A 27,400-nucleotide genomic window follows, 5' to 3' on the forward strand; every position below is an offset into this window, starting at 1 on the left:
TTCCGGAGATGAGGCCCAGAAATCAGGATTTTAAAAAGATTCCCAGGTGATTCTAATGTGCAGCCAAGGTTGAGAACCACTGCTCCAGAACAAGGTTCTCACCAAGTCATTGCCTGTTTCAAGTCCTGCAAAGGCTCCCAGAAGCCTCTGCAATTCAGGAATAATCCTCACCTGGGCACTCAAGCCCTCCATGATTTGACTACACCACACTTTCTTCAACTACATACTAGTGAATGCATGTACTTCACCTGATTCTTCCATTATTGCGCCAAATCGCTTCCCAGAGCACAGCACCACCCCCTGCCTCTCCTCCCCTCCATCTCACCTCTCACAGGTTTCCTAAGGCGAGGCACGTGACTAGTCTCTGTAATTTAGCTTCTCGGCGTATAATAGCTTTGTTACCTTTAAATAAAAACAAAAAAACGCATGTATATTTTTAAAAACCAGCTTCTTGTCCCTTGCTGACCAGTTCCGGAGACATCTTTGGCCTCTGTTGGTGTTCGATTCTTCCCCTCTGGGGTGGTGGTAGAGGAGTGCAGGCTGCTGCATGAGCTTCCCTCCTCTGCATGGGCATGACAAACTGGAACCCCTCTATATCGTTCCAATGGTGTAGACAAGATTAACCAGGTTATAAACACGTCCCTGGTTTAAAACACGGACGGAACTTCAAAAACAAGTCCGTCGCTGGGAAAGGTGTGTACATATAAGCGTTGTGGCTAGTGCCATTACGGAGGAGCCAGGACCACTGCCTCCCTTCCCACACAGAGGCCTGTTTCCTATGAACCGGGTGATCGCTACAGAATGTAACAGCTCCAGAAGGTTCTGTTTGGTATCATCGCCGTCCTGACTTCACCTCACGCCGGGTTCAGCACTAGCGTCCCCTCCGAGGTGTCGGCACCAGGCCGGTGAAGCCTCAATGGCTGCTTTAAGTCAAGCGCTACTTCCGCCTTTCTCGAGCCCACGGGGCTGATAGCTCTCACGCCCCACGCCCCTCCCCGGAGCAACTCAAGTCACGAGTTTTCCTCGGGGGCCCGCCCCTCCTTCTGCTGATTGGGTAGCTCTTGAGCGATTGCCGTCCTTTGATTGGTTGTTACTTTTTCGGCTCGCCAACCTCGTCTAGACCAACCGGATATGGGGGCAGGATTTCCGCTTCCGCCTTCTCACTCCTCCAGCTTGTCCTCCGAGCGTAGTCGCCACCACAGAGGCTGCTGCCGGGCGCGGTGTCGGTGGGTTTGTCGGTGTGTCTCTCAGCGTCGGTGTCTGTGCCGTTGAACTGCCCGCCATGGCTGAACTTGATCCGTTCGGCGCCCCTGCCGGCACTCCCGGCGGCCCCGCTCTGGGGAACGGGGTGGCCGGCGAAGAAGACCCGGCCGCGGCCTTCTTGGCGCAGCAGGAGAGCGAGATTGCGGGCATCGAGAACGACGAGGCCTTCGCCATCCTCGACGGCGGCGCCCCTGGGCCCCAGCCGCACGGCGAGCCGCCGGGGAGTCCGGGTGAGAGTGCGGGCGCGTCTGGGGCGGGAGGACTTGTCTGGAAGCTCGGCCCTCGGTGGATCTGAGAGCTCCGTGTAACTTGTTCTTTGCGGAACCGGGAGGCTGAGGAGTGGCAGAGGGGAAACGAGACCCCGGCCCAGTCACGCAAGAAACCTAGGCTCGGGACGCTTACGCCGACCTGTGGGTGTGTGGGAGCGCTCCGGGGCGCGGGCTGAGGAAGGAAGCAGAGCAGAGCAAATAGGGCGACAGCCACGCCGAGGAGCCCGAAGGAGCTCGTTCCGTTCCGGGACTGTTCATGGAGCACTTGGCTCTGCTGGGAGCCGGCCTCGGAAGCACAGCCGCATTGGCGCAGTTTGGCCGGCTTGCAGGCCAGTCCGAGCGCAGCACGGGACCAGTTATTAGGACAGGAGGGCAGGAAAAAAACAGTATTGTTTCAGACACACACAGACAAACATGGCAGTGATGCGCTCAAGCACGGACGGAGTACAGAATGTTGGGTTATGAGGAGGAAAAAGGAGTGAACAGGAAACTCAGGAGAGATGGTCTAGCCTTGGAGAAAGAAGCCGGCCAAAGAGGGGTGAGAGTTTTGCCATTTTTCGAACGTATTACGGTAGGACTGCAGGAGCTCTGCTTGCGCTGGACATGGCTTTGGTAGGCAGTGTTGCCTAAGCAGAACGAAAGATGAGAAGGAGGCGAATAGAGAGTGATGTGTGGCCTTTCCCCAGCCAAGCTCAAGGAAAAAAAAAAAAAAATCAAGCAAAAAGCGGTATGCCAATTTGACCTTTTAATTTAATGCCTTATCTGTGTGTGATGTTTCGGATAGTCATGGTGGGAGGAAAGGATGAGGGGCAGAAATCTTTTCAATTATATAGGGAAGGAGGAAAGTAGCTGGAAGTGAGACGTGGCTTTTCATTTACTTTTTTATTGATTGGTTTTAGAGAGAGAAACATGGATTTTTGTTCCATTTATGCGTTCATTGGTTGATTCTTGTATGTGTCCTGAGCAGGGATCGAACCTGCAACCTTGGTATATCAGGAGGACGCTCTAACCAACTGAGCTACGTGGTCAGGGCTTGCATTTACTTTTTAAAAATTCTTATTAGAGGAGAATAAGGCACTCGTGGGGCAAATGGGAGTTACTTTAAGGGTCCAAGCAATTAACTTAAATGAGAGAAACATGCTGGTGTGAGATAATGAGTGTTGGAGACTCATTATCTGTTGGAGTCTTTGGCGCATTAGAATGGTGCTCTTCAGAAAAGCATTCAGACTCAGAAATCTCAAATTACTGTGCCAGCCAAGCAGAATCTTTTTTTGGGGGGGGCGGGAGGGGGGGCGGAGTGGACGTGGGGAGACTGCTCGTTTGCAGTCTCTGGGTTTTTATACTATACCATGCTGCCTCCTACCAATCTGTCCCCCATATGTGACCATGTGTAATATACCTGAAAACGCAGTTTATAGCTAGCAGGTTAGACTGAGCTGGATTGTGGCTGGGAGATGAAGTTGGCTTTAAAGTGATACAGGTGTTCTTTTGTTCTTGCATGGTCTTTAACATTTGCCTAAGAATCATAAAATGTACTTTTTTTTAGGTCCTTAGTTTACCTCCTTCATTTAATAGAAGAGAAAATGAGTCCTACAGAGAACTAACTTGCTTAAGGGCAAGTTAATAGCTGAGCCGTTTCCCCGCTCTTCCACTGTATCATATTCCGTCGCAGTTTCATCACGGGTGTACTGGGATAAGAGACTGTCATTTCTGAAAAGCAGTTGTGGCTGCCCTGGGTAGGACAGTGTTGGGAGAAGTAGGACCCATAGTCAGAAGACTGTCCTGATTCAAGGACAGTGTTACCTCTTGCTCACTGTTGTATCCACAGTGCCTAGCAGTGGGTCTGGACATAGATACTCACAGAAAAATGGGCAAAAATGTCCATTCTTGGTGACTGGCAGTTTGAAAAGATAAAAGGGAGAAAATAGAGTTAGACTCATGGGTCTTTGGTGTATTAAGCTTTCAGCAAAGGGAAGGAAGGGATGATTGCTGACTTAGTTCCTAGGAAGGACTTTCTTAGTGAACTAAGCATTTAGTGATTTAAAGCCTGATCTCTGACAGTGCAGTTGGAGTTGGTAATAGTGCAGCGGTCAGCACTTCCTTGGGGGATTAGAGAACTACTTAGGCCTTTTTTCCCTTTTCTCTCACTCTCCCTCGCCCTCTTTTTCCCTTTCTTTCCCTCTGTCGCCCCCCCCCCCCTCGTTTCCCTCGCACTGTCTCAGGATTCTGTGCTGTGCTGGGCTGCTTGTGCCAGCAGAGCTTTTCCGGCAGCTCAGGTAGCCGCCAGTGCCTTGCCTCAGTTTTTCCTTTTGTAAAAGGTGCAAAACATACACTACATAGGGCTGCTAGGGTTACAGGAGAAAGCACCTGTAAGGTGCTTACACACAGTACGCTAACTACACACAGTGCCTTGCTACTGTTATTTTTTGGAAGTAGGGAGAGAAGGGTGTTACAAGGCCTATGGGCTTTCAGGGAGTGTATTGAGGAAACAGATTTTAGGAGGGAGCTCTGTATCCTGCTAAAGGCAGGAGGCTCTAACACAGCAGTTCTCAACCTGTGGGTCGCGGCCCCTTTATGGGTCGAACATTCACAGGGGTCGCCTAAGACCATCGGAAAACACATTAATAATTACATATTGTTTTTGTGATTAATCACTATGCTTTAATTATGTTCAGTTTGTAACAATGAAAATACATCCTGCATATCAGATATTTACATTACGATTCATAACAGTAGCAAAATTACAGTTATGAAGTAGCAACGCAAGTAATTTTATGGTTGGGGGTCACCACAACATGAGGAGCTGTATTAAAGGGCCGCGGCATTAGGAAGGTTGAGAACCACTGCTCTAACAGATTGAGGAGCACACATGAACTCCTCCGGCCTTGGGGGAAAGGCCCATGGAGGGTGGGCAGGCAGAAGCCAGAGGGATTAGGCTTAAACCCAGGGTGATTCTCAGTTATAAGGAGAGGCGGGAAAGATGCACACATAGGTTTAAAGGTGGGAGGTAACAGCCTGGTGGAGTGGCTCCAGAGACACTGAGGAAGAACAGGTGGTCAGGAAAGAGGCAGCCTAATTGTAGAGCTGCTGGAAACCTGCATTCAGGAGGGAGGAAAACAAGAGGTGATTAAGGAGCTACTAAAGGAGTGTGGCAGTGAGGCACTGTTTGGTATGTTTCTGTCAGGTTCTTTCTTGGAGGAGAAGGAAACGGAGGTACATGAATTTTAAAGGAAAGCTGGAGATGGAGAATAATTGTCTTGGTAGTGGTGAAGCTGATAAGTTCAAGGAAATCTCATGCATGGTATTTAGTAGTACTGCTCATTTACTTTGTGCCAGGTTCTAAGTCAGCCGTGGGCAAACTACGGCCCGCGGGCCGGATCCGGCCCCTTTGAAATGAATAAAACTATTGAAAAAAAAGACCGTACCCTTTTATGTAATGATGTTTACTTTGAATTTATATTAGTTCACACAAACACTCCATCCATGCTTTTGTTCCGGCCCTCCGGTCCAGTTTAAGAACCCATTGTGGCCCTCGAGTCAAAAAGTTTGCCCACCCCTGTTCTAAGTGATAGTGTCATTCTGTTTCAGATGAGAACTTACCATCATGGAGTTTAAACAGTGATCCTAACATAGCATTTACGCTAATACATGGCTCTACTGTAATCAAACCCTGGTCTGCTTGACTTCAAAGGTTTGAGAGGTGTATGGTGGGTTTGGGACAAAGAGTCTTACATCTCTGGAATCATATTCTGACCCTTGTTTCTGTCTGGATGCCCTAGACCAGTGGCCGTCAATTGGTGTCGGCAGACCACTGGTGGTCCGTGAGGTCTGAAAGATTGGCGACTGCTGCCCTAGACAGTTTCCTTTTGGAGCATCAGGTTGCTTAGCTTAGTTGTCCTAATAAATTAAGGCGCCCTAATGTCCTTTCTGCATGTTTCTGTAGCAACAGACGGTCCTTTGACTTGGGCCAGTTGAATGTAAATACAGTGGTAAGGTATCAGAGTTCAAAGCATTTGCCAATGGGTTTGGAAGAGTCTTCAGATCCAAAGGACAGATAGCATGTGACCTAGGAGGTATGGGATGAGAACTTCTCTTAGTTTTGTGATGGAATAGTGATCAAAGACTTTCCTATTGGGAATGGCCCTGGGCTGGAATATATTAACTGAATAGTTGGTGTGTTAGCTGTAATTTATTAACCAGAATGTCCATCTGGCTTGTAGGCTCTAGGATTAAAAATCATCTCTTTTCTGTCTTACACAAAAATAAATTCTGGGTGGATTAAAGAGAGGATTTTTTCCCCCTCAAGTACCAGTAGAACAGTGAATATTTATCTTGGAATAGGAAAGGCCTTTAGCATAAAAACAGTTACAGAAATCATAAAGGGAAAAATTGATATTGTCTACATACAAGTTAAGTTTTAGGTGTTAAATATCATAAACCATAAAAAGTAAATGGGGTAAACACTTGTAGTATGAGAGGAATAATTCATACAGAGAGAATACTTAGAGATAAGAAATGGGCAGAACAGGCAGATCAGTAAAGAAGAAAATCCAGTGTCAGATTTTTAATTACCTCATAGGAAATAAGATCAGCACAACAAAGCCACCTTAAGGTGGGTTTTTTTGCTCTCAAATTAGCAAAAATTTTAAAACATTATAAAACTGTCTCAGTGAAGGTCTGAGAAACGGGGCGCATGATTGGTGTTTAGAAACCTTTAAAATTTAAAATGTATATCCTGTGGCCCAGCAATTCTACATCAATAAATTTATTACTGAGGTTCAGTTTAATATCCCCCCCCACCCCCCCACAAATACTTTGATTAGTTTTTTGGTGAACTTTATATTTCCAAAAGTTTATAAAGTACTTTTATTATTTATCATTATTATTATTATTTATTGATTTCAGAGAGGAAGGGGGAGGGAGAAAGAGAGATAGAAACAATGATGAGAGAGAATCAGCTGCCTCCTGCACACCCCACTCTGGAGATCGGCCTACAACACAGGCATGTGCCCTAAATGGGAATTGAACCATGACCTCCTGGTTCATAGGTCGATGCTCAACCACTGAGCAAGCCATGCTGCCTGAGCTATAGAGTATTTTTAATAATTATATGGGTAGGTGGACGCACAAACAGCTTGGAGTATAAAAAGCCATGACAAAAACTATGAGAAACTGATTTTTGTACTATCGTAAATAAAGCAGAGGAGTAAAAGAATTAGGTTACTGGTTTGATTCCCGGTTAGGGCGTGTACAGAGGATGGATGTTTCTCTCTCACATCAATGTCTCCCTCCTACAGATTCATAGCCAGCAGTTGAAACAGAGTAAAGCTGAAGTGTGCTGGTAAATGCTTAGATCCTGCAGTTTGTGTTCATTTATCAGATGATCTATCCTCTGACTTCCTGGCTTGCTCAGGTATTACACCACTTTTTAAAGGCTGGTTATTTCATAATACATGCATTTAATATTTTTCTTACATCTTTAAACAAAAAAATAAATTTAAGAGAAAATAGTGTCATCAATTATCTGCCCCTTCAAGAATACCTTATTTACTTCAAGGAACCCTATGCATATTCTAAGGTCATTTGTAAAGTGCTGATACATGTAAGTTTGTGTGAGGATTAAAACTTAATGTATATCAAGTGTTTAATACTGAGTCTGGCACATTAGAAGCGATAAGTAGTAGGTGTCTTCATCCTACTAAAGTTGAGAATTTAATGATACAGAAGAATGGATTACTGAAAAAAAGTTATGTTTTAGGAGTCTAGTTTTGCTGAAAAATTTCATCTATACACTTTAGATAAACCAACAGGATAGAAACCAAGGGGTTGAGTTAATGAAATTACATGGTATTTTCTTCTGTCTCCATTTTCCTTTTTTAAAAAACAGAATGTTTTGGTATCAGGAAGACATGCTGGGGAAATGATCGAGAAAAGTTTTCATTACTCTCAAAGCCAAGGGGATGGTAATTGGGAGAAGCAAGAGACTAAAAGAATGGATAAAATGTTAGTGTTGATTTGGAAAATGGGCAGTTAAAGTTGGGTTTATGGGAATTCCCTGAAGATATTGCCAGTTTGATTCCAGACCACTGCAATAAAGCAAGCGTTACAGTAAAGGCAGTCGTAATCTTTTTTATTATGGTTGAGGGTCTTGCCTTCAGTTTGTAAAAAACACTATATTTGTGAAGTTCAATAAAAAAGAGGTATGCCTGTAATTAGTTAGGAATCAAGACCAGAGGAGTGGTTTGATGAAATCTTTGCTTGTTAAAAGGAAAGAATGAGCCCTAACTGGTTTGGCTCAGTGGATAGAGCGCTGGCCTGCGGACTGAAGGGTCCCAGGTTCGATTCTAGTCAAGGGCATGTACCTTGGTTGTGGGCACATCCCCAGTAGCGGGTGTGCAGGAGGCAGCTGATCGATGTTTCCCTCTCATCGATATTTCTAACTCTATCCCTCTCTCTTCTTCTCTGTAAAAAATCAATAAAATAAAATATATATATACATACATATATATATTTTTTTTCATTTTTATTTTTTTTAAAAAAGGAAAGAATGAGGCTGAGAGCACCTACCCCTAGAGGAAAGCTGTGTGAAATATTTTCATATATTGCCCTCAGAGGGCCTTCTGATGGTGGCCCATACTAAGTGCTTGGCATTCCTTTTATTACTTGAGTTCTTAAATCATTTAGGTTCATCTCTTCTTTCATCTTTCCTCTCCTACTCCATTCAATAAAATGTCATTGCAGTTTGAAAAAAAATTGGTCAAAATAATGCAAGTTCTACATAACCTATCCTATATAATAAAGATGTAATATGTAAATGGTCGTTATGCCATGAAGCATAACAACCAACCGCATAACGACTGGATCACGGATCAGCAGGAGGGTGGGGCAGTGAGCTACAAGCGGGTGGTGGAGAGCTACAGGATGGGGCAGGGCAGCAAGCTATGAGGGGCGGAAGGGGGTTGGGGGGAACTATAGGATGGCAGGGCAGCAGGCGGAGAGCTACTGGAGGGTGGCAGTGAGCTACTGGTGCGCTACTAGTATATATATACATGAAAGCCAAGCAACTGGAACCACCGATCACTATGATGCGCAGTGCAGCCAGCTGACCTCCCTCGGCCCCTCCCCCTGGCCTGATCAGACCCCACCCATGCACAAATTTGAGCACCAGGCCTCCAGTTAGCTAGTAAATGTGGGTCAACCTACAGATACAGAATACAGATTATGTAGGTGGAAGCTAAATTTTTTTGAGGCTTTTGAAGTAAATTAGAGCAGCCACTCCAGAGGAATGGTGTGCAACACTGTAGAGACTGCCTCATGGTTAGGTTAGGTTAGGTTAGGTTAGGAACACATGCTTATCAGACTAGTCAGGTAATTAAATTAGTGAAACACAGAATGGGTTTGTGGGGCTTACCCTGGCCAGTGTGGCTCAGTTGGTTGGGCATCTCCCCACGCACCTGAAAGTTGCCTGTTTGATCCTGGGCTCCATCCCCGGTAGGAGGCATGCAGAAGGCAGCTGACTGATGTTTCACTATCACATCAGTGTTTCTCCCTCTCCCTTCCTTTTGCTCTAAAATCAGTTTGAATATCTTTTAAAAAAAAGTTGGGGCTAGGGAGTACTGGCAAATTGTCCAGAGCATGCTCCATATGAAGGCTACCCTCATGTCCAACAGTGTTACCAATTCAGGAATGCAGCCCCATTATTGCCATATCTTCTGTTTGCCTGCCCCTTCCCCCAAACATGGAAATCCTGATCTTGTGGAATTTTCTAACTTAGTACTTTATATTTTAAAGTATGTTCAGCATATGGGCCACCATTTTGTACTATGTGGATTGATAGTCTCTAGGTCAGGGATGAGCAACCCCTGGCATGCGTGCCAAACATGGCACACCAGTAACTTGTGTTGGCACGCAAAACCCTCTCTTATAATCTTCCATTTACAATTTTTTTCTTAATATCGACTTTTTTATTTTTCAGGTAAATTCAGTGTAGGTGCATCTTAGATAAATAAATAATTTTACATAACAAGTTATCTTAAAGACCATAGACATGGACTGACGAGAGAGGGGAAGAGCAATTTCTATGCCTCTGCCTTAACTCTCCCTGCCTTCCTAGATCCAACCAGTGTTTTGGTTTCATCCACATATGCTTGTGAATCTCTGTTCTTAGTGAGGAACTTTGTTAAGTCTCGTAATAGGAGTAGCCTGATGGCTCAGAATAGTAGCTCGTGCATATCTCTGAAGGTCACGAAATATAAACCTGATGTAAAATCTCTGTCATCAGTGATGCAGCAACAAATGTCCTACTGATAATATCAAATGGAGTCATAAAGTTTTCTGTCGGACTATCAGTGTACATGTATACATTTAAAAAATGTATTTTTCATCATCATATACCGTGTTGTTGTCGCTAGAATGAATTTTATTTCTTCAGGGTTCTTCACATACATACACCTTAAGAGATATCAAGTAGGTGTAACATGTTCTCAAAAAATTAGGGTTGGCACGCAGAAGAATTTTGAGTCAGAGATTTTGCTGGTTTTGGCACGCACTCACAAAAAGGTTGCCCACCCCAGCTCTAGGTCTTAGGCATTTTTTATATTCCTGAGGTAGACTTTCTCATTTGGTTATAAATAATTGTGTCAGGCCCTAACCAGTTTAGCTCAGTGGATAGAGCGTTGGCCTACGGACTGAAGGGTCCCAGGTTCGATTCCGGTCAAAGGCATGTAGCTTGGTTGCAGGCACATCCCCAGTAGGGAGTGTGCAGGAGGCAGCTGATTGAGGTTTCTAACTCTCTATCCTTCTCCCTTCTTCTCTGTAAAAAATCAATAAAATATAATAAAAATAATAATAGTTGTGTCAGTAAGACTGGATTGTAGCCTGGCCATTGTGGCTCAGTGGTTGAGCATCATCCTATGAATCAGGAGGGCACGGTTTAATTCCCGGTCAGGACACATGCCTTCGTTGCAGGCTTGATCCCCAGTGTGGAGAGTGCAGGAGGCAGCTGATCAGTGATTCTCATCATTGCTGTTTCTCTCTCTCCCTCTCCCTCTCTGAAATCAATTATATGTATACACACACACACACACACACACGAGGCCCGGCGCATGAAATTTGTGCACTTGGCGTGGGGGGGGAGGGGGGTCCCTCAGCCTGGATTGGAAGTGTGTAGGTCAGGGAGAGGGACTACGGGAGGGCTCTAGGACAGCGGTTCTCAACCTATGGGTCACGACCCCTTTGGGGGTTGAACGACCCTTTCACAGGGGTCGCCTAAGACCATCGGAAAACACATATATAATTACATTGTTTTTGTGATTAATCACTATGCTTTAATTATGTTCAATTTGTAACAATGAAATTGGGGGTCACCACAAGATGAGGAACTGTATTAAAGGGTCGAGGCATTAGGAAGGTTGAGAACCACTGCTCTAGGGTGTGTGCAGCCCGATTTGCTCAGTCTGGATCAGCCAGACCCCAGCAGCAAGCTAACCTACCAGTCGGAGCGTCTGCCCCCTGGTGGTCAGTGAGCAGTTGAGCGGCCTTAGCATATCATTAGCATATTATGCTTTGATTGGTTGGCTGATTGGACAACCGGACACTTAGCATATTAGGCTTTTATTATATACTAGCGGTCCGGTGCACAAAAATTTGTGTACTCGGGGGGTCCCTCAGCCTGGCCTGTGTCCTCTTGCAGTCTGGGACCCCTCGGGGGATGACCACCTGCTGGCTTAGGCCTGCTCCCCAGGGGGGATTGGGCCTAAGCTGGCAGTCAGACATCCCTCTAGCAGCCCGGCAGCACTGGGGGATGTCCACTTGCCAGCGGGGAGCAGACCTAAGCTGCAGTCGGACATCCTTAGCGCTGCTGAGGAGGCAGGAGAGGCTCCCACCACCACCGCTGTACTGGGAGCCATCAGCCTGGCTTGTGGCTGAGCAGAGCTCCTCCATGTGGGAGCCCACTGACCACCAGAGGGCAGCTCCTGCATTGAGCGTCTGCCCCCTGGTGGTCAGTGTGTGTCATAGTGACCAGTCATTCCCAGTCTTTCTGCTGTTAGGGTCAGTTTGCATATTACCCTTTTACTATATAGGATAGAGGCCTAGTGCATGGGTGGGGGCTGGCTGGTTTGCCCTGAAGGGTGTCCTGGATCAGGGTGGGGGTCCCGCTTGGGTGCCTGGCCAGCCTGGATGAGGGGCTGATGGCTATTTTCAGGTTGCCGGCACCCCCTTTAGGGTGGGGGTCCCCACTGGGGTGCCTGGCCAGTCTGGATGAGGGGCTGAGGGCTGTTTTCAGGCTGGCCAAGCCGGCGACTGAAGCTCCCAACCTCTCCTTTTTTTCTTTTTTACTCTGGGATTTATTTACCTTCTATAATTGAAACTTCGTTGCCACTCCAGCTCTGAGGCCACGGCCTGCTGAAAGCAGGTATCTGGGGTTCGTTTAGCGTCTATAATTGCAACTTTGTTGCTTAGAGTGGAGCTCAGAGCCCGGCTGCAACAGGGAGGAAGCCAACATCACTGGAACAAGCATGTCTCCTGCTCGCTTCAGCTGCATGGCTGCCGGCCGCCATCTTGGTTGGGTTAATTTGCATATCCTGCTGATTAGCCAATGGGAAGCATAGTGGAGGTATGGTCAATTGCCATGTTTATCTATTATTAGATTAGAGGATACACACACCCACACACACACACTAGTAGCCTGATGCACAAAAATTTGTGCACTCGGGGGGCGGGGGTTCCTCAGTTATTAAACATTTATCAGCACAACACTGACCACATTAGTGGTGATGGTGGTCTTGTCAGAATGTGTTATATTATACAGATGAAAATCTATTTAAACAGATTTGATGTAGATATTTTCAAAGATGGAAGAATTGTCCCTCTCAACTATTTTAGTTGATTCATATCTTCACTAATTGTCATCATTGCAAAGTTTTCAGTCCCCATATGGATTGCTGGATATAATAGGTCATGTGCTGTCCCTTCCTTTGTAGCCTTTGTTACCTTAAGGACTCTAGTTTTCCATTTATATGTTTAAGTACCAACCTTACTGGCTTAAAAATGTAAGCTTTTAACACTGCTCTCTCTGTTCCGTATCCTTCCGATGAAAAGTGGAGTTGGGTTGTAGTACAGGAGAGAAATTCAGAAGGGGAATATTGAAGTAATAACTGCAGTAGGAGAAGAGGGAACCTATTTCCCTGGCCACAGGTGCTGCCGCCCTGGACCACAGGGCTGGCAGCTTCTCCGGGTGGCTGCAGCCCGGGACCTCGGGCGGGTGGCTTCTTCTGTGCTTCCAGGGAGGGCAGTCAGTTATGTGTATATGTGTGTGCATGCAAACACAGGCGTGTACACGTGTGTATGTGGAGATCTGCTGGGCAAGTTAAAACCATAGAAGAGTTGCTCCCTATCTCTTGAATTTTCCAGAAATATCCCCCACTTTTTTATTCTATCACTACTGGAGAGTCAGTATTTGCAGCCAGCCAGCCAGTGACTCTCTCAGTGTCTATTTCTGACTACTTCTTTCCCTGTCTGTCTTCCAACCCCTAATCATATTTCCACCTGGCTGCATCATTTTTACTCCCAATATGCTGTATAGAGAAGGAGTCAGGATGCTGTCTTCCCATGAATAGTACTCAGCAACAAACCGATTGCATTTTAGTTGGGCAATGCCCCTACCCACCCTTCAAATCCCTTCCACCATGCATTTCTGTTTCCCTTTTTGTTTGTTGGGTTGTTCTGCTGCTCCTTCTCTTCACCCCACCACCCTTGGATCGTAATGTAAAATTCTTTTACCATGTCAAGAAATTATTAAAAATACAGGTACTTTGAAAAAAAAAAAAATACAGGTACTTCTCTGAACATTGGCTGGGGCAGGGGGGCAGGGAAGAGGCGGCTGCTGGTGGCCACCTCTTCCCTACCCCGCCCGATTCTCCTCACCGGTGTGTGTGTGTGTGTGTGTGTGTGGGGGGGGGGGCAAAGGCGGCCTTCGTTCTCCCAATCACCGGCCGGGGGCCACCTGGCTCTTGACTGCCCCCTGGGTTTCCGATCACCGTCAGCGGAAGGCGGCTTCTTCCATCCTTCCCCTTTCGCCTCCCGGGCATTGCGCCTACGTATGCAAATTAACCACCATCTTCGTTGGCATATCGCCCTGATTAGCCAATGGGAAGCATAGTGAAGGTGTGGTCAATTACCATGTTTTTCTATTATTAGATAGGATATATATATATATATATATATATAGAGAGAGAGAGAGAGAGAGAGAGAGAGAGAGAGAGAGAGAGAGAGATAGGAGTAACTTAGAATACTTACTACATATAATACTATATTTTACTCTGTAAACCTTTGGCTCAGCATTTGACCAGCCCTGATTGACAAATTGCAATCTTATGTCTTGCAGATGGTGTTGATGGAGTGATGAATGGCGAATACTACCAGGTACAGAGTACTCTTAATTGTGTTGAATTATAGTGGTCAAGAGTCGTCCTTTCCTGTAATTTGAATGGACTGATTCAGGAAGGACCCCACTCGCTTGATTTTCCTGGATATATTAATAGCTGGTATGTTACCTGCCAAAGTAGAAGGATTCGAAGAGAAGTGACACTTATATAGAGCTTTTTTTAAAAAATGTTATTGACCAGGCCCTAGTGTTAACCAGCTTTATTCTCAAGAAATGAACCTTGATGATGATGATGATGATGATGATGGAGGCTGTGGTGAATTTAAACACTCTCTGTGATGTGCTATGAAGCACTGTTTATACTTATTTAATTCTCCCAACAATGCGAGGGACATGTACTGTTGTTATTCCTGTGTTACAGATGAATAAATTGAGGCACACAGGTTAAATCAGTAGTCTAAAACAGCGGTCACCAACCGGTGGTCCGCAGACCACTGGTGGTCCGTGAGGTACAAAAGGTTATTGACCACTGGTCTAAAGTAACAAAGGCAGTAAGTATGTGGTGGGGCCAGCATTTGAACCTTTTAAACCAAGGGTGACCTAATTTTACTTTTTCTATAAAGGGCCACATAGTAAAGATATTAAGCTTTGTGAGTTATAAGGTCTGTCAAACTACTCTTGCTACAGTTTAAAGCATCCATAGACAGTACATAAACGAATGGGCTTAGCTGTGTTTTAGTAAAATTTAATTAGAAAACAGGTGGCAGGCCTCCTGATTTGTAGTTTCCGATCCCAGGTTTAGAGATTGGCCTTTAGAGTGAAATAGAATGGGGTTTAGATCCTGGCTTTATCCTTACTATAGGGATAGGGAAAGTCCAGCCAGCAGGCCATATAAGGCCCGAACTGGCCCTGCCAAAGCATTAGGGGTGAGTTAATTAAATGTTTGACCAAATATAGCTGGCTGATTTTTTTTAAATATGTTTTTATTTTAGAGAGGAAGGGAGGGGGAGAGAGAAACGCTGATGGGCTGCCTCGTGTACTCCCCCTATTGGGGATCAGGCTCGCAATCTGGGCATGTGCCCCAACTAGGAATGGAACCTGTGACCTCTTGGTGCATGGGGCAACACTCAACCAGCTGAAACACACTGGCTAGGCAGCAGGCTAATTTTTTAAGTTGATAATTCTCTGTGGCCTGTGAATGATGTTACAAATATCCAAATGGCTTTTGGCAGAAAAAATGTTCCTCACCCCTGCTTTACTAGCTATGAATTTGGACCTGTCATTTCTTTGTGCCTCAGTTTAATTCCCTAGCTGTGAAAAGGGAATAAAAACTTGCTTTGCAAAGTGTTTGGGGAAGAGAGCTTTTATGTGCCTGATACATGAAAAATGCTGATAAGTTAGTTACTACTAATACTTTAAATAAATTTTTCCACCTTTGTAGATAGTGTAGTTAGAATAATTTTCTAGAGATTAAGTTCTGTTTGAGTTTTTGTCAGTTTGTTTATTAGCTCCCAAATCTAACCCACTATAAAGAGCAGTCTGCGCACGTGCATGCACGCCTCACGATTGCCTGCCTTTTTATTTTTTTCCTTGATGTGTAACTATACATTTTCTTTTGGACTCTTCTCAAATTCACTATATTTTGATGAAGGTGGTATTAAGTGACCTATTTCCTGCATTGTGTAATAGCATGTAGGTCTTAAGGTCTAAGCCGTGCTCTACTATGTATTTACCTTTGTTACTTTGAAAATGTCACCTAATCTCTGTGTCAAGTCAGGAAACCAAAACTGATAACACTGTTTCCCAGTAACTCCATTGCTCCCCTCCCTGACTTTCCTATCTCCCACTCATGTCCCATTTATTAACAGATAGGACAACTGCTCTGCCTCTTCCTGGGCTGTAAGGATTAAGTGCGGTAATGTTGAAAGCTCCCTATCAGGTTGTGTTATTGGTACTAAGGTCATCCTTCAACATTTTAACAATCTTGAGTGCTGTACATAACCAGGGGTTCTAACTTGGATGAAGTGCATTTCAGGAAGGAGTTTTTGGTACTGATAGAGTACAATTATGTTTTGTGTTAAGGAGAGTAATGGTCCGACAGACAGTTACGCAGCTATTTCACAAGTGGATCGATTGCAATCAGAGCCTGAAAGTATCCGTAAATGGAGAGAAGAGCAAATGGAACGCTTGGAAGCCCTTGGTAAGGAATCCCTTTCTGCCTTTGGGTATCTGTTTTCAGTGGAATAGTTGACCTTGACTCTCCTTTTATTCCTTTTTCACTTGAATTAGCCATTATCTCCTTGTCTAGTGTTTGGGATGATCATCTTTCTAAACCTGAAGGTCACAAGGCTACTCAGGTGGAGATCCTTAATGACAGGCTACTATGTAAGGATTAGGGCAGCCCGAAAGCAGCCAGTAGATCCTCTCCTCTCAAGAAGAGCAGAGTGGTGCTAGGGAAGGGAGCCGGGGACGTGGAGTGAGAAGACTGGGTTCAAGGCTCAGCCTTAGCCCTTACCAACTGTGCACACTTTCTTGCACAAACCTTGCAGAATCTGTTCCTTCATCTGAGAGGAGTAAGATCAGTGTTACCAATCCCCTGGGAATTCTGCAATGGTATTTATGAGAGCGCTTTGTAAACTTGAAGTAGCGCTTAAGAGGAAAATGTGAGCTATGTTAGAAAACATACAATTTGTTTTTCTTACCCTCATATCCCTGAAAGGTAAGTTTTTACACTTTTGTGGGTGAGGAAAGTGAAAAGCATAGGTAGAATAAGTTTTTTAATCACACAGATAAGAAGTAGAGTCCGAATTTCAGCTTAAGTCTGCCCTGTTTCAGAGTCCATACCCATCCCTTCAGCCACATTGCATTTAGTATACACCATCTCGTTAGGCAGGCCAAGCCTAAGATCAGCGCCAGCCAGCCTGGCCTAACGTGAAGGGCTCTCTGTGTACATGAAGTGTCAGCTGTTGGGCAAGATCAGGAGAGACTTGGTATCTGTATATGCGGGTTAGAGAGTATGGCAGAGTGTGGGTATTTTTTTCCCCTCAGCTTTTTACTAAAATTTCAAACAATAGTTGAAAGAAGATACATGTATTGTAAGTATACAATCACATACTTTTTCTGGTCCACTTTAAGAGACAGACATCATATACTTCATGCCTAAATATTTTATTGTAAATCTAGAAATATAACATTCTTCTCTATAACCACAGTGTCAGCATTATTCCTTCCTAGACACCACTGAACTCGTAAAAACATGACTCATTTTTCAGATGGGGTAACTGACACCTAGAAATAGGAAGGGTTGTGACCCTGATAACACAGCCAATTAATGTAAAATCTGTTGCCTCTCCAGCCCAATTTATGTGACTCAAATACTGGGCACACTTATGTTTGAACCTTTACAGCACTATCCACTAGTTATTTCTGCAGTGATGGAAATACTCTGTATCTGTGCTGTTCAGTGTGGCAGCCACTAGCCACATGTAGCTATAGAGCACTTTAAATGTGGCTTGTATGACTGAGAAACTATTTAATTTTAATAAACTTAAATAGCCACATGTGGCTAATAGCTACTCTACTGGAGGGTACAGCTTTAGGTAGATGAAAATAGGTCTTCATGGTGCCGGCAGCCTCAGCCCTTGCTTATTCTTTGTATATCTCTTCTTAGTAGGCTTAGAGGCAGGACTTAACTGGTATTGCTACTACTAGATATTTTTCATGTTACAGAACCCAACTTAATCTTTTCCCAAAGTTTAGCAAAGTTGTCTTGTTTGTGGAGAGTGTTCACTTTAGTGTCTGTGAAAATTGCATTTTCTTCTTCAATTATCAAATTGAACATTTGGGAAATATTCCATGAAGTGTATTGTCTTCTTAACTGAAGATATCTTCCTGAGGGAAGTCAAACATTTGACCTTACATTCTAACTGAACTGAATTAAATTGATCCATGAAGTAGGTGTTTCTTCATTTTCACCTTTTTTCTTTGCAAGAACTGTGAGAAGGCACAAAATGCTAAGAATAGAGAACCAAGTGTCACTGGTTTGCAGCTTAGCTACTGGCTGTTGTGAAATAATTTGCTTTTCTGTGAATAGTAATGAGGATGGCCAAAGGAGACAGCTGTCAGTGTGCCCTGCTTTCTAAGGGGACTCTTTATCCTTCCCTCTTCTCTCTTCCATACTCAGAGATTGTATTATGGCTTGGATAGTTGTCTCATCAAGCTAAACGTTTAAGAATTCTAAATTCTTATTGCCAGTGTCACTTCATAAATCTGTAAAAGAAGACAATTTAAAGGACTGTTTTATGCAGAACCTAGTTTGTACAGATGGTAACAGTTTTTATTTAGACAAAAATTTGAGTAAATTTCCATGATATTTTATTCCTACTATGTAATAACATTTAAAAAGTTATCAGACTACACAGAAAGAAAATACTCCTCAATCAAAGGGCAGTTTTTTGGAAGTAATTTCACCAGTCTTGAAAAGGAGACCTTACATTTTGAAAATAGTATTTTCCAGTTTCTTGCCCACATGGCACTGGCAACCCTCAGCATCTCCCATTGCATCATAGCGCCCTCCATTCCGCATACACTTAGTGACGTGGACAGACATGCACCAGAAGTTTATATACTGAGTCATCAGTGGAAAATCTGAGTAAAATAATTATCCTCTGAGCAATAGGTCACCATCTGATAAGTTAGATAACAGGGTGAAAGTTCTTTGATAATGTGAAACTTGGGGTTTTTAGATGCTCTTAGGCTGTTTCTAGCAGTTACTGCTTTCTGCAGGTTGTTTCTACAAGACATTTTTTGCAAAGTCCCTAAAATGCCCTCAAATGCTTCATTTCTTCCCTTGAATGGTTGTCATCACCACTGCTTTATACTCTCCCCCTTGAGGATACTAATTACAGGGTGGGCTCTGGCTCTATACTGTCCAAACGTTAGTCTGGACCAGTGGCTACCACCTTCAGGCTCATCTTAAGATTATTTCTTGGCTTGCTTCCCTTTCTGTCCCGCCCCTGGAGGCAGCATAATGAAGTAAGAATATGTGAGCTTTACAGCCAGACCTGGGTTTGAGTCTTGGTTCTGTCACTCACTGTAACCTTTATAATGATTTCTCACTTTCTGAGCTGTAGTTTTTCTTTGCTGACTATGAGACTACAGTTTACCTTCATGGGATTGTTGTAAAGATTAAGTGAGAAAGGATGGCCTTAAGAGCATGTTTTCAAGTGAAGTATCTGGGTAACTTGAGGTGTCAACTGCGGCAGTGGCTGTGGCATACTGCCTTTTCTCCTATCTACTGTCATGTGTCTCTTTATTTTAGTTAAATGTTAGGAAAACCCATATTTAAACCCGAAAAACTTCCTGCTGGGTGTGCATTTTCTCTAATTTCTGGAACCTTTGTGAATAACTGCTAATAATGATCCCCAACGCCCTGCAGTTCACTCCACTGGAGTTTCTCGTTAGCTCTGTCACAAACTCACTGTGCAGTCTAAGCAGGGATAAATATTTTGCAGTCCTCCCGACTCGAACATCTATATTCTACTGTTCCCTGGTTCCTAAATCTTCTCTACCTCTGGTAATTTTCCTAATAGCATTCTGCTTCATAGAGGTGCTTCTACCATATTTAGTTAAGAGAGTGCCATCTTGTGTTTTATAGAACAATTTTCAACCTCAGGTGTGGAATATAAATTGTGAGATTTTGTTAAAAGATTATCTAATATGGCCTGGCTGGCATGGCTCAGTGGTTGAGCATCAACCTGTGAACCGGGAGGGCACGGCTCAATTCCTGGTCAGGGCACATGCCTGGGTTGCAGGCTCGTTCCCCAGTGTGGGGCGTGCAGGAGGCAGCCGATCAATGGTTCTCTGTCATCATTGATGTTTCTCTCTCTCTCTCCCTCCCCTTTCTTCTCTGAAAGCAAAGATATATTTTAAAAAAAGGATTATCTAATATGAATAGCCAACCCTGAACTGATATTGGCAGCATTGTTAAAGAATCATCTGTAGCCCTGACCAGTGTGCCTCAGTGGTTACAGTGTCAGCCTGCACACCAGAGGGTCGTGGATTGGATTCCTGGCCAGGAGTTTCGATCCCCTTAGGGCATGTGTGGGAGGCAACCAATTGATGTGTCTTTCTCACAGCAATGTTTCTCTCTTTCAGTTCCCTTTCCTCCCTCTCAAAAATCATTGGAAAAAATATCCTCCATGAGGATTAATCAAAAAAGAAAAAAAAATCTGTAATTGCTTTTTCCCTAGTTGGTGCCCCCAAAGGCTTGTTTCTATTAAAAGTCAGTATTTCCACTCTTGTGCCCCCCCTACCCCCTGGCCGCCCCTCCTAAAGCCCTAAAGAAAAAAACAAAAACTACCAACTAGTGATAGTGTCAGGGGACTGGGATAAAATGTGGTGAAACACCTTGGATAGAATCACTGAGGTCAAGAGCTGGATGTACAGACAGGGAAAAATAGAATTTTTTCTTCCCTCCTGACTATTCTCCCAATATACATTTGCACAGGTTTTGTTTCATTTGTGTCGTTTTTCCTTTCTTTCAAAGATGCCAACTCTCGGAAGCAAGAAGCAGAGTGGAAAGAAAAAGCAATAAAGGAGCTGGAAGAGTGGTATGCGAGGCAGGATGAGCAGTTACAAAAAACAAAAGCAAACAACAGGTTAGTCCATGGTGCTTCTTGGCACAGCTTGTATTCCAAGATTGAGTCAAATCCATTTCCAAAGCCAGGATAGGTTCTCAGCTGCTAATATCTCTTTTAGTGTGAAATGTGTTCGCAGGTTTTCGAAAAATGCTTGAAATAAAGGTTGCAAGTCTCTTGGTTCATGTGAGCATAATTTAGCTGTTAGCCTTCCCAGTTATTGTGAGTTTAGCTCTTCAACCAAGAGTTTGATTCATATGTACCACCTGTAATGGTATGATACAGCAAAGGAAAAATTATTTCATGGATCAGGTCCATGTGTAAAGATGTAACCCTGAAATGAAAGGCCGTTTCATGACTATAATACCAGGATCTTAGTCCATTGGAAGTGATGATAAATTTCATCATGTTGTATTCCCTAACTATAACCCTGCCCTCTGAAAGCTGCTTCACAGAGGAGTCTGTTAGTGGGAAAATGTGATTGGTAATTAGGTAGCCAAAGAAGGTCGTCCAACACAGCGACTTCAGAATTAAGGGTTCTCTAGGTATTTATTTGTGTCTAAAAAAATCTTGAGTTGACTTTTAAAAAAATGCTCTTGAGTCGTCGGAGGAAACATTCTCATATCCCCACTGACCAGTAGCTGTGTCCTTAATGCTGCATGCCTAGCGTCCATGAGGAATTGGCTCAGAGAGGTAGAGGCAGTGCTGCTCGCCACGGTGCCCGTGGGCTTGCTTTCCCTGCTGGATTGACTTCACTCACTTCAGTATAAAGACAGGTCTTGGGGATAGTTTTAATTTTCAAGGTAAAGAGTCTTAGGCTTCTATCCTCAGAGGCAGAAGTGGGTTTAAGTGCCCATCTCTCTGTCAGCTCTATTGTATGGACATTTGCCAAAAAAGAGGGAGCTGATGGCTTTGCCAGCCAGGGCCATTGTGGGGCAACCCTGGTAGAACAGATGGACTGTTTAGGTAGCAGTCTTCAGTGATCTCCTGTTGGCCGTCCTTGGTTCTGTCATTTGCCCCTCAGATGCCAGGTTTGAGCCTCTGTCCTGGCCACCTTCCTGTGGCGGATGCATTCTCTGTGCTTACTGGTTCCGTTTGAAGTTCTGTGATAAGGATGGTGGGACTGCTCTCAGGTTGGGGGCTTCTGCTGAGCTTGTGATCGCTTTGAAGTGCTGACAGGCCAGGCCTCTTTATCTTTTGCTTATTCAAGATAGTTTCCCCCAGCTGTGAGTTCACAGCTCTAAAGAGAGATGAGTGGGTGCTTTGTATGAGACGCTGTTCACCCTGTGTGTTGCCGTAGCCTAGCAGTCTGCTCTGAAGTACTTGGCAAACCTGGGCTAACCCTCCCTGTTCAGGGTCCCTGAGGCTTAAGCAAGCTGACATTCAGATTCTCAGACTTAAAATATTACGTTGGGGATAGGTTTCCCATTGCAGAAATTTTTTCAAGCCAGTGTTGCTAAACTGAATCCCTTCTGTCTGTACACAGAATCGATTGTCCTTGAAGAGACTGATTACACCTGTTTTTAGGAGCTTAGTCTTAAAGGTTTAGTCCATCTGGGCATTGATTCAGGGCTTGGTGTACTTTTCTTTACGTAGAATTTGAGGATGTTGGGTTGGATAGTCTCAGAGATGAATGTCAGGTACCAGAGAGAGGAAGAGTTAAACTTAACCACTCATTGGAAATGTAGAACTGTTCAGAAACCAGATCACTTGCCTGTAGAAACCTTGCAGCACAGACAGGGCTGACCGTCAGTGTGTAAAGCTAGTGCCGCACTAGCCACTGTCACCAAGGATCCAGGGATGGTTTTTACACTTCACGCCCATTCTTCAGTGGCTGAGGTGGAAGCCATTATAGAACCACTTTGGGGACTTCTTCCAATGGCATACACCCTCCCCTGGAGATTTCGACATTGCTTATGGCTCTCCCTTCCCCCATTTAAGCTTGACTCAAACATTAGAGTCCCATGGGACTAAAGAAGTCTCAATTATCTGTTTAAAGTGACTTATCTTTCTCATTGTCTGTCTACAGGTAAATAGTGAATATTTTGAGGAAAGAAAACGAGGGTGCTCAATTCAAGCATTCTCATTCTTACTGGGTGATTCTTGCAGCAACTGGATGTTTTAAGGGGGGCCACAAAGATAAGGCAGGGAAGTTTGAAAGAGGAGACTCCGGGTAGCAAGGGCCTGTTTTAATGCAAGTATCTCAGGCTTTCTGCTTCCAGATGCCTCCGTTGAAGCCTTCAGAGCACATCTGTGCCAGGCGCCGTACAGGGGGCAGAACAGTCAACAGACCTTGTCACAGCATCTCTAGTCTGTCAGTCCTCAGACTGCATCTCCCTCCTTTTATCCTGAGTTGGGGCCTAAATGTCACTGCACAAGAGCCATGAATTAAGGGACAGCACATGGAAAAGAATTCTCTTTTCATAGTAGCCAGTCAGAGGAGTCTTTTCCTGTAGAACAACCCCAGACCATGTCCCTTCCTAAACCATAACAAACATTCCCCCTTTTATAGGTAGCTTTGGTACTGACTTAGCTTCACTTTTCTCAAGGCTTATAAAAGTTTGGGGAATCCGTGATGCTCAGTGAGGCCAACATTTTTCCATGCCCTCGTGAGTATCAGCCTCCTAAGATGCCCGAAAGCATTCCCCCCCTCTTCTCGCAGGCTTCCCTGAGCCCCTTCCTGCCTTGCCTGCCTGAGGATTGCTGCTCTGAGGCCCCTCTATCTGGGGGGTGAAGAACAAGCAGGTGGAGGGCCGTCTGTGTTTGTTGTATGAGATTTTCCATTTGTCCTGGGTCTGTAATCATGACAGAGCAGTGCTGTCACAGACCAGCACTTTTGGGGCTAGCTGCAGAGGAGCCAAAGCCTGATATTCAGGCTTTTGTTGTCTTAGTGATGCCTTGACAGGAGTCATTAAACCTTTATTTTCTTCCAGCAGAAGCAAAACACAGTTGAAATTGATTAGGTTTAGTCCTTGTGAAAACTAAAAGGATTACGGGTTTACAAGCTGGCCTACGTTTCCTTTCCCTCACACTTATTTTGCCCACAAACAACTGTTTTCCTACTGACTCACTGCGAGTTACAATCTTGCTGTTATTTTCGCTTTCTTTAAATTTCCACAGAACACTTCCATATAAAAACCAAAATGGTAAAGAAGAAAGGGTGAGTTTAAAGAAAGAAATGTGTGAGTTTAAAAATAAAAAGTCACTAGCATTTCCCTTTAAATAAATATGTGAGTTTGTTAATAACCAGGCATGATTGTCCTTTAAAAAAAATGTCCCTTCCACGCCTGTGTCCCAGACTGACCTGGCAAAGGACAGGGTAAGGCTCCTTGAGGGAGGTTCCCTGCCCACCCACAGTGGACGAGGTGGCCAGCCTGTCCTCTGTGGTGTAAACTCCTCCACTCAGCATTCTGCTCTTTCCTTTTTGTTTCAGAGCCCTGCCATTCTGATACATTCCTGATGTGAGTGAGAGTTAAGAAAGAATTAAGTGCTGGCTTCTGGGCCTCACCTTGTTAAAGCAGTCAAGTCTGGCATGGACTGAACAGGCAGTCTGTTCAGGGACACAGTAATTCAGAGCCAGAACCTAATCTGCAGTTCTTTCCACTAAACCACTTGCCTCCAGCTGCTTTTTTCTCTAAGGTGGGAATTTTGAAGTGGCCACATGGGTTCCTAAGATACTGGAAATTGATCCCACCCAGCCAGTGTGGGGAAGCAGTAATTGGATAATCCAAGAAAAAACTGACTTTGGGACCTAGCTTGTGTGGTACACCCAGTGATAGTGACTGAGCCTGGCAGGAGGGTGACATGGCTTACACCAGCTGGGAAGTATTAATATGCAGTGAAAAGAGCCAGGCAGCTTTGGTTGGGAGTTCTGCCCGTTGCCTTACTGCTGAATAAGTTGCTTCATCTGTAGGCTTCCATGACCTCATCTGTAAAGTGAGGTGAGAACACTTGGTATGTCCTAGGTTGCTGGGGTTGAGAATTGAACCAACATAGTGACTGTAAACGGGCTTAGCCCATAAGTAGGTTCTTAAGAAATGCTTGTTGTGGCTGAGGTAAGGCAAAGGGAGAATCCCCGTGGAGCAGGCCAGCAGGAAACAGTGCCTGCTGGAGTCTCCAGCGCTGGAACCCTTGCTGGGTTAGGATAGAGCCATGGGAACAGCTTTCCCAGAGAAGTTGTGCCTCTATTGTGGATTTGAGATGTTTCTGCTTCTCAATGTTCTCTCTTTTTTCCTGCCTGCTTGCCTGCCTTTTGGATCTCTTGCTGTCTAGGGTGGCAGATGAAGCTTTCTACAAACAACCCTTCGCTGACGTGATTGGTTATGTGTATGTTGCAAAACTAATTCCTTTTCCTTTTTTTATTCTACTTTTCATTTAGAGTTAATGCACCTTTTATGCCACAAGTTGCTTTGCTTTTCAAATTATTTCAAACTGGCACTTCGGGGGCTGACTAATAGGTGGTAAGCTGGGGTATGATCCAATGATTGTCTTGCAGAATCATGACTTCCTACAACTCTGATTGCCATTTTTCATATTTGGGGTTTTGGACAGAAGGAAGCTGACTCCCTTTCAAAATGTGGGTCATTTGTGATCTTGTCTGGGAAGGCTTTGGGACTGGAGGGCTCTGACCTGTTGCTGCCACCACTACGCCCCTGCCAGAGGTAGATGTCCTGGTTAGGAACCAGTCGGGGCACATTTTCTACACGTGGTTTCTTCGAAGAATGTGGAGTTGGTTGCCTCTCCCTTGGGCAGAGGGGGTTGTCTCTGATGGGGGCCTGTAATGGTTTCTCTATGGTCTTATATGTCAGAAATGGTTTAGTTGCCAACTTGTGATGCCCTGTTCCCTCACCCTCAGAGAGGCCCCAGCTTCAAGGTCAAGGTAGCCAAAGCTGGCTGATATGAGCCACTTTGGCTTTTCTCCCCAAAGAAAATTGCATCTTTGGAAGTTTGTTTTTTTTTTAAGGGGTTCATGTTATCTAAGCAGTCTTGTTGAAGACTTGGAAACTGTTCTTGCTGTTTCCTCTTTAAATGTTAGGACTAGATTTTGAAGAAACATGAAAGTGAAATGGAGGAAGAGAGGAATTTGTGGGGAGGGTGGACAACAGGCTGAGAAGCCTAGAGCCTTGAGATGTTCATCCTGGTAGAAGACAAAACTGGGTTTCCTGGGCCCCCAGATGTATTTGCAACGAGACTTGTGAAATGCTGGACTTACAGGTGGTGTTGGATTTGATTTTTGCACATTCTCTCTGGAGTAGAAATGGAGACTAGAAAGGTTGAATCTGGGTTTGCTGGGCAGCAGGGTAGCCCAGCAAAGCCAGCTGCACGTTCCCAATCATAGAGTGGCAAGGGCATGTCTAGCTTACTTACCATCTGCATTGAGCTCATTCTCATTTTCTATATCTGACCTAAAGTTTCTCTCCTTGTTTCTTTTCTTCTCTTCACCTTTAAGCACAAACATAAGCCATCCTTGCTACAGCCTAGAACAGTTAAGTAAATCTTTCTCACTGCCCCTAACTGTGTGTGCTCTGCAGCTGCAGTCTTGTAGTGGCTCTGGCTTCAGCAGTGTTTGCCACGGCCATCCCTGTGAGTGCAACCCTTTGTCCCCACAGACCAGTCATCTCCATTGCTTTTGCTTTGCCCGTGATGCTTGTTGAAGTAGATGAATATAGTGTGTCTTCCCTCTTCTTAACCACTGTCCTTTTGAGCTATAGCTCCCACCAGCAGGTTCCCAAGTGGGGGTGGGCTGACCTTGACTGAAAGAATGTTAGAGCAGCATCCTACCAAAAAGCACCTAACATTGATGGGCTCTCCAGCCCCTGGGTGCCCACCCCTGCCACGTGTGCCCTAAGGTACCTGGCTGGAGGGAAAATGGCTGAACTGGAGAACGTCCTAAAAACCCCTTCCAGAATGGCTCTAGTCTCTAATGCCTGCTAGCATGGGAGCTTGTTTTGAATTCCCTCTGATCTACCCTGTTTCTCTCCAGCCTTAGGAATAAATCCAGAAGCTGTAGCGCAATGAGTTGTGGGCTTTTTAGAAGTCTAAATTTACTTGAAACTTAGCACAGCCCAACATAAAGTACTGTTCAAGTTCTTGACAAGCCTGCTGCTTTGCTTTTGTTAAAGAAGGCATTGTGTAGCTGGCTAAGGACTTGCTTTTTTTCTGTATCAGCAGAGACAGACACAGAGAGAGGAGCCCTGAAACCAAACACCTGTATTCCAACATTTTACATAGCAGTCCAGGCACCCTGTGCCTAAGAGAGCTGGCCACATGTCTGCTCTTGACTCTGACCTGGGCCAAGGGCTGTGATTCCTTAGAAAACCAGAATGCCATTAAGTCAGGCATGAAGATGCAGTCGCTTCTAGAACAAGGCAGCCACCAGGTAGCTCACAAGGTTCTACATTAAACCAACATATTTTGTTGTTGATTCCAGGGCAGCAGAAGAAGCCTTTGTAAATGACATTGACGAGTCATCCCCAGGCACTGAGTGGGAACGGGTGGCCCGGCTGTGTGACTTTAACCCTAAGTCCAGCAAGCAGGCCAAAGACGTCTCCCGCATGCGCTCTGTCCTCATCTCCCTCAAGCAGGCCCCCCTGGTGCACTGAAGAGCCACGCTGTGAAACACTACATCTGCAATATCTTAATCCTACTCAGTGAAGCTCTTCACCTAATTGGATTAATCATGTTGAGTTCTTTTGGACCAAACCTTTTGTCTTTAGAGTTACTCATTGTTTGTGATTGCATGTTTCTTCCTTCAACTGTGTTCTCCCGGGCAGAGAGGAGGGGGAGGGAAGCCTCAACCTGTGCTTTTTGTGCATTCTGAGAATAAATTTGTTTTGAACAATAAA

At 44.7% G+C, this 27,400-nt stretch overlaps 1 protein-coding gene across 4 annotated transcripts; it reads left to right on the forward strand.

Annotated features, from left to right (window-relative positions):
- Positions 1–1,133: 1,133 nt before the first annotated feature.
- CLTA (clathrin light chain A) lies at positions 1,134–27,400 on the forward strand. Of its 4 annotated transcripts, XM_081102922.1 has the most exons (7): positions 1,134–1,493; positions 13,918–13,955; positions 16,000–16,117; positions 20,465–20,576; positions 24,828–24,881; positions 26,005–26,040; positions 26,986–27,400. In XM_081102922.1, the coding sequence occupies exons 1-7, from the start codon at positions 1,283–1,285 to the stop codon at positions 27,155–27,157; spliced, it is 741 nt and encodes a 246-aa protein (XP_080959048.1). In that variant the 5' UTR covers positions 1,134–1,282; the 3' UTR covers positions 27,158–27,400. The 4 variants fall into 4 exon arrangements, with proteins under 4 accessions (XP_080959048.1, XP_080959049.1, XP_080959050.1 ...); XM_081102923.1 differs by lacking the exon at positions 26,005–26,040; XM_081102924.1 differs by lacking the exon at positions 24,828–24,881.

The sequence above is a fragment of the Myotis nattereri genome (assembly GCF_964212035.1).
Source record: "Myotis nattereri genome assembly, chromosome: 12".
In the NCBI taxonomy this organism is placed as follows: Eukaryota; Metazoa; Chordata; class Mammalia; order Chiroptera; family Vespertilionidae; genus Myotis; species Myotis nattereri.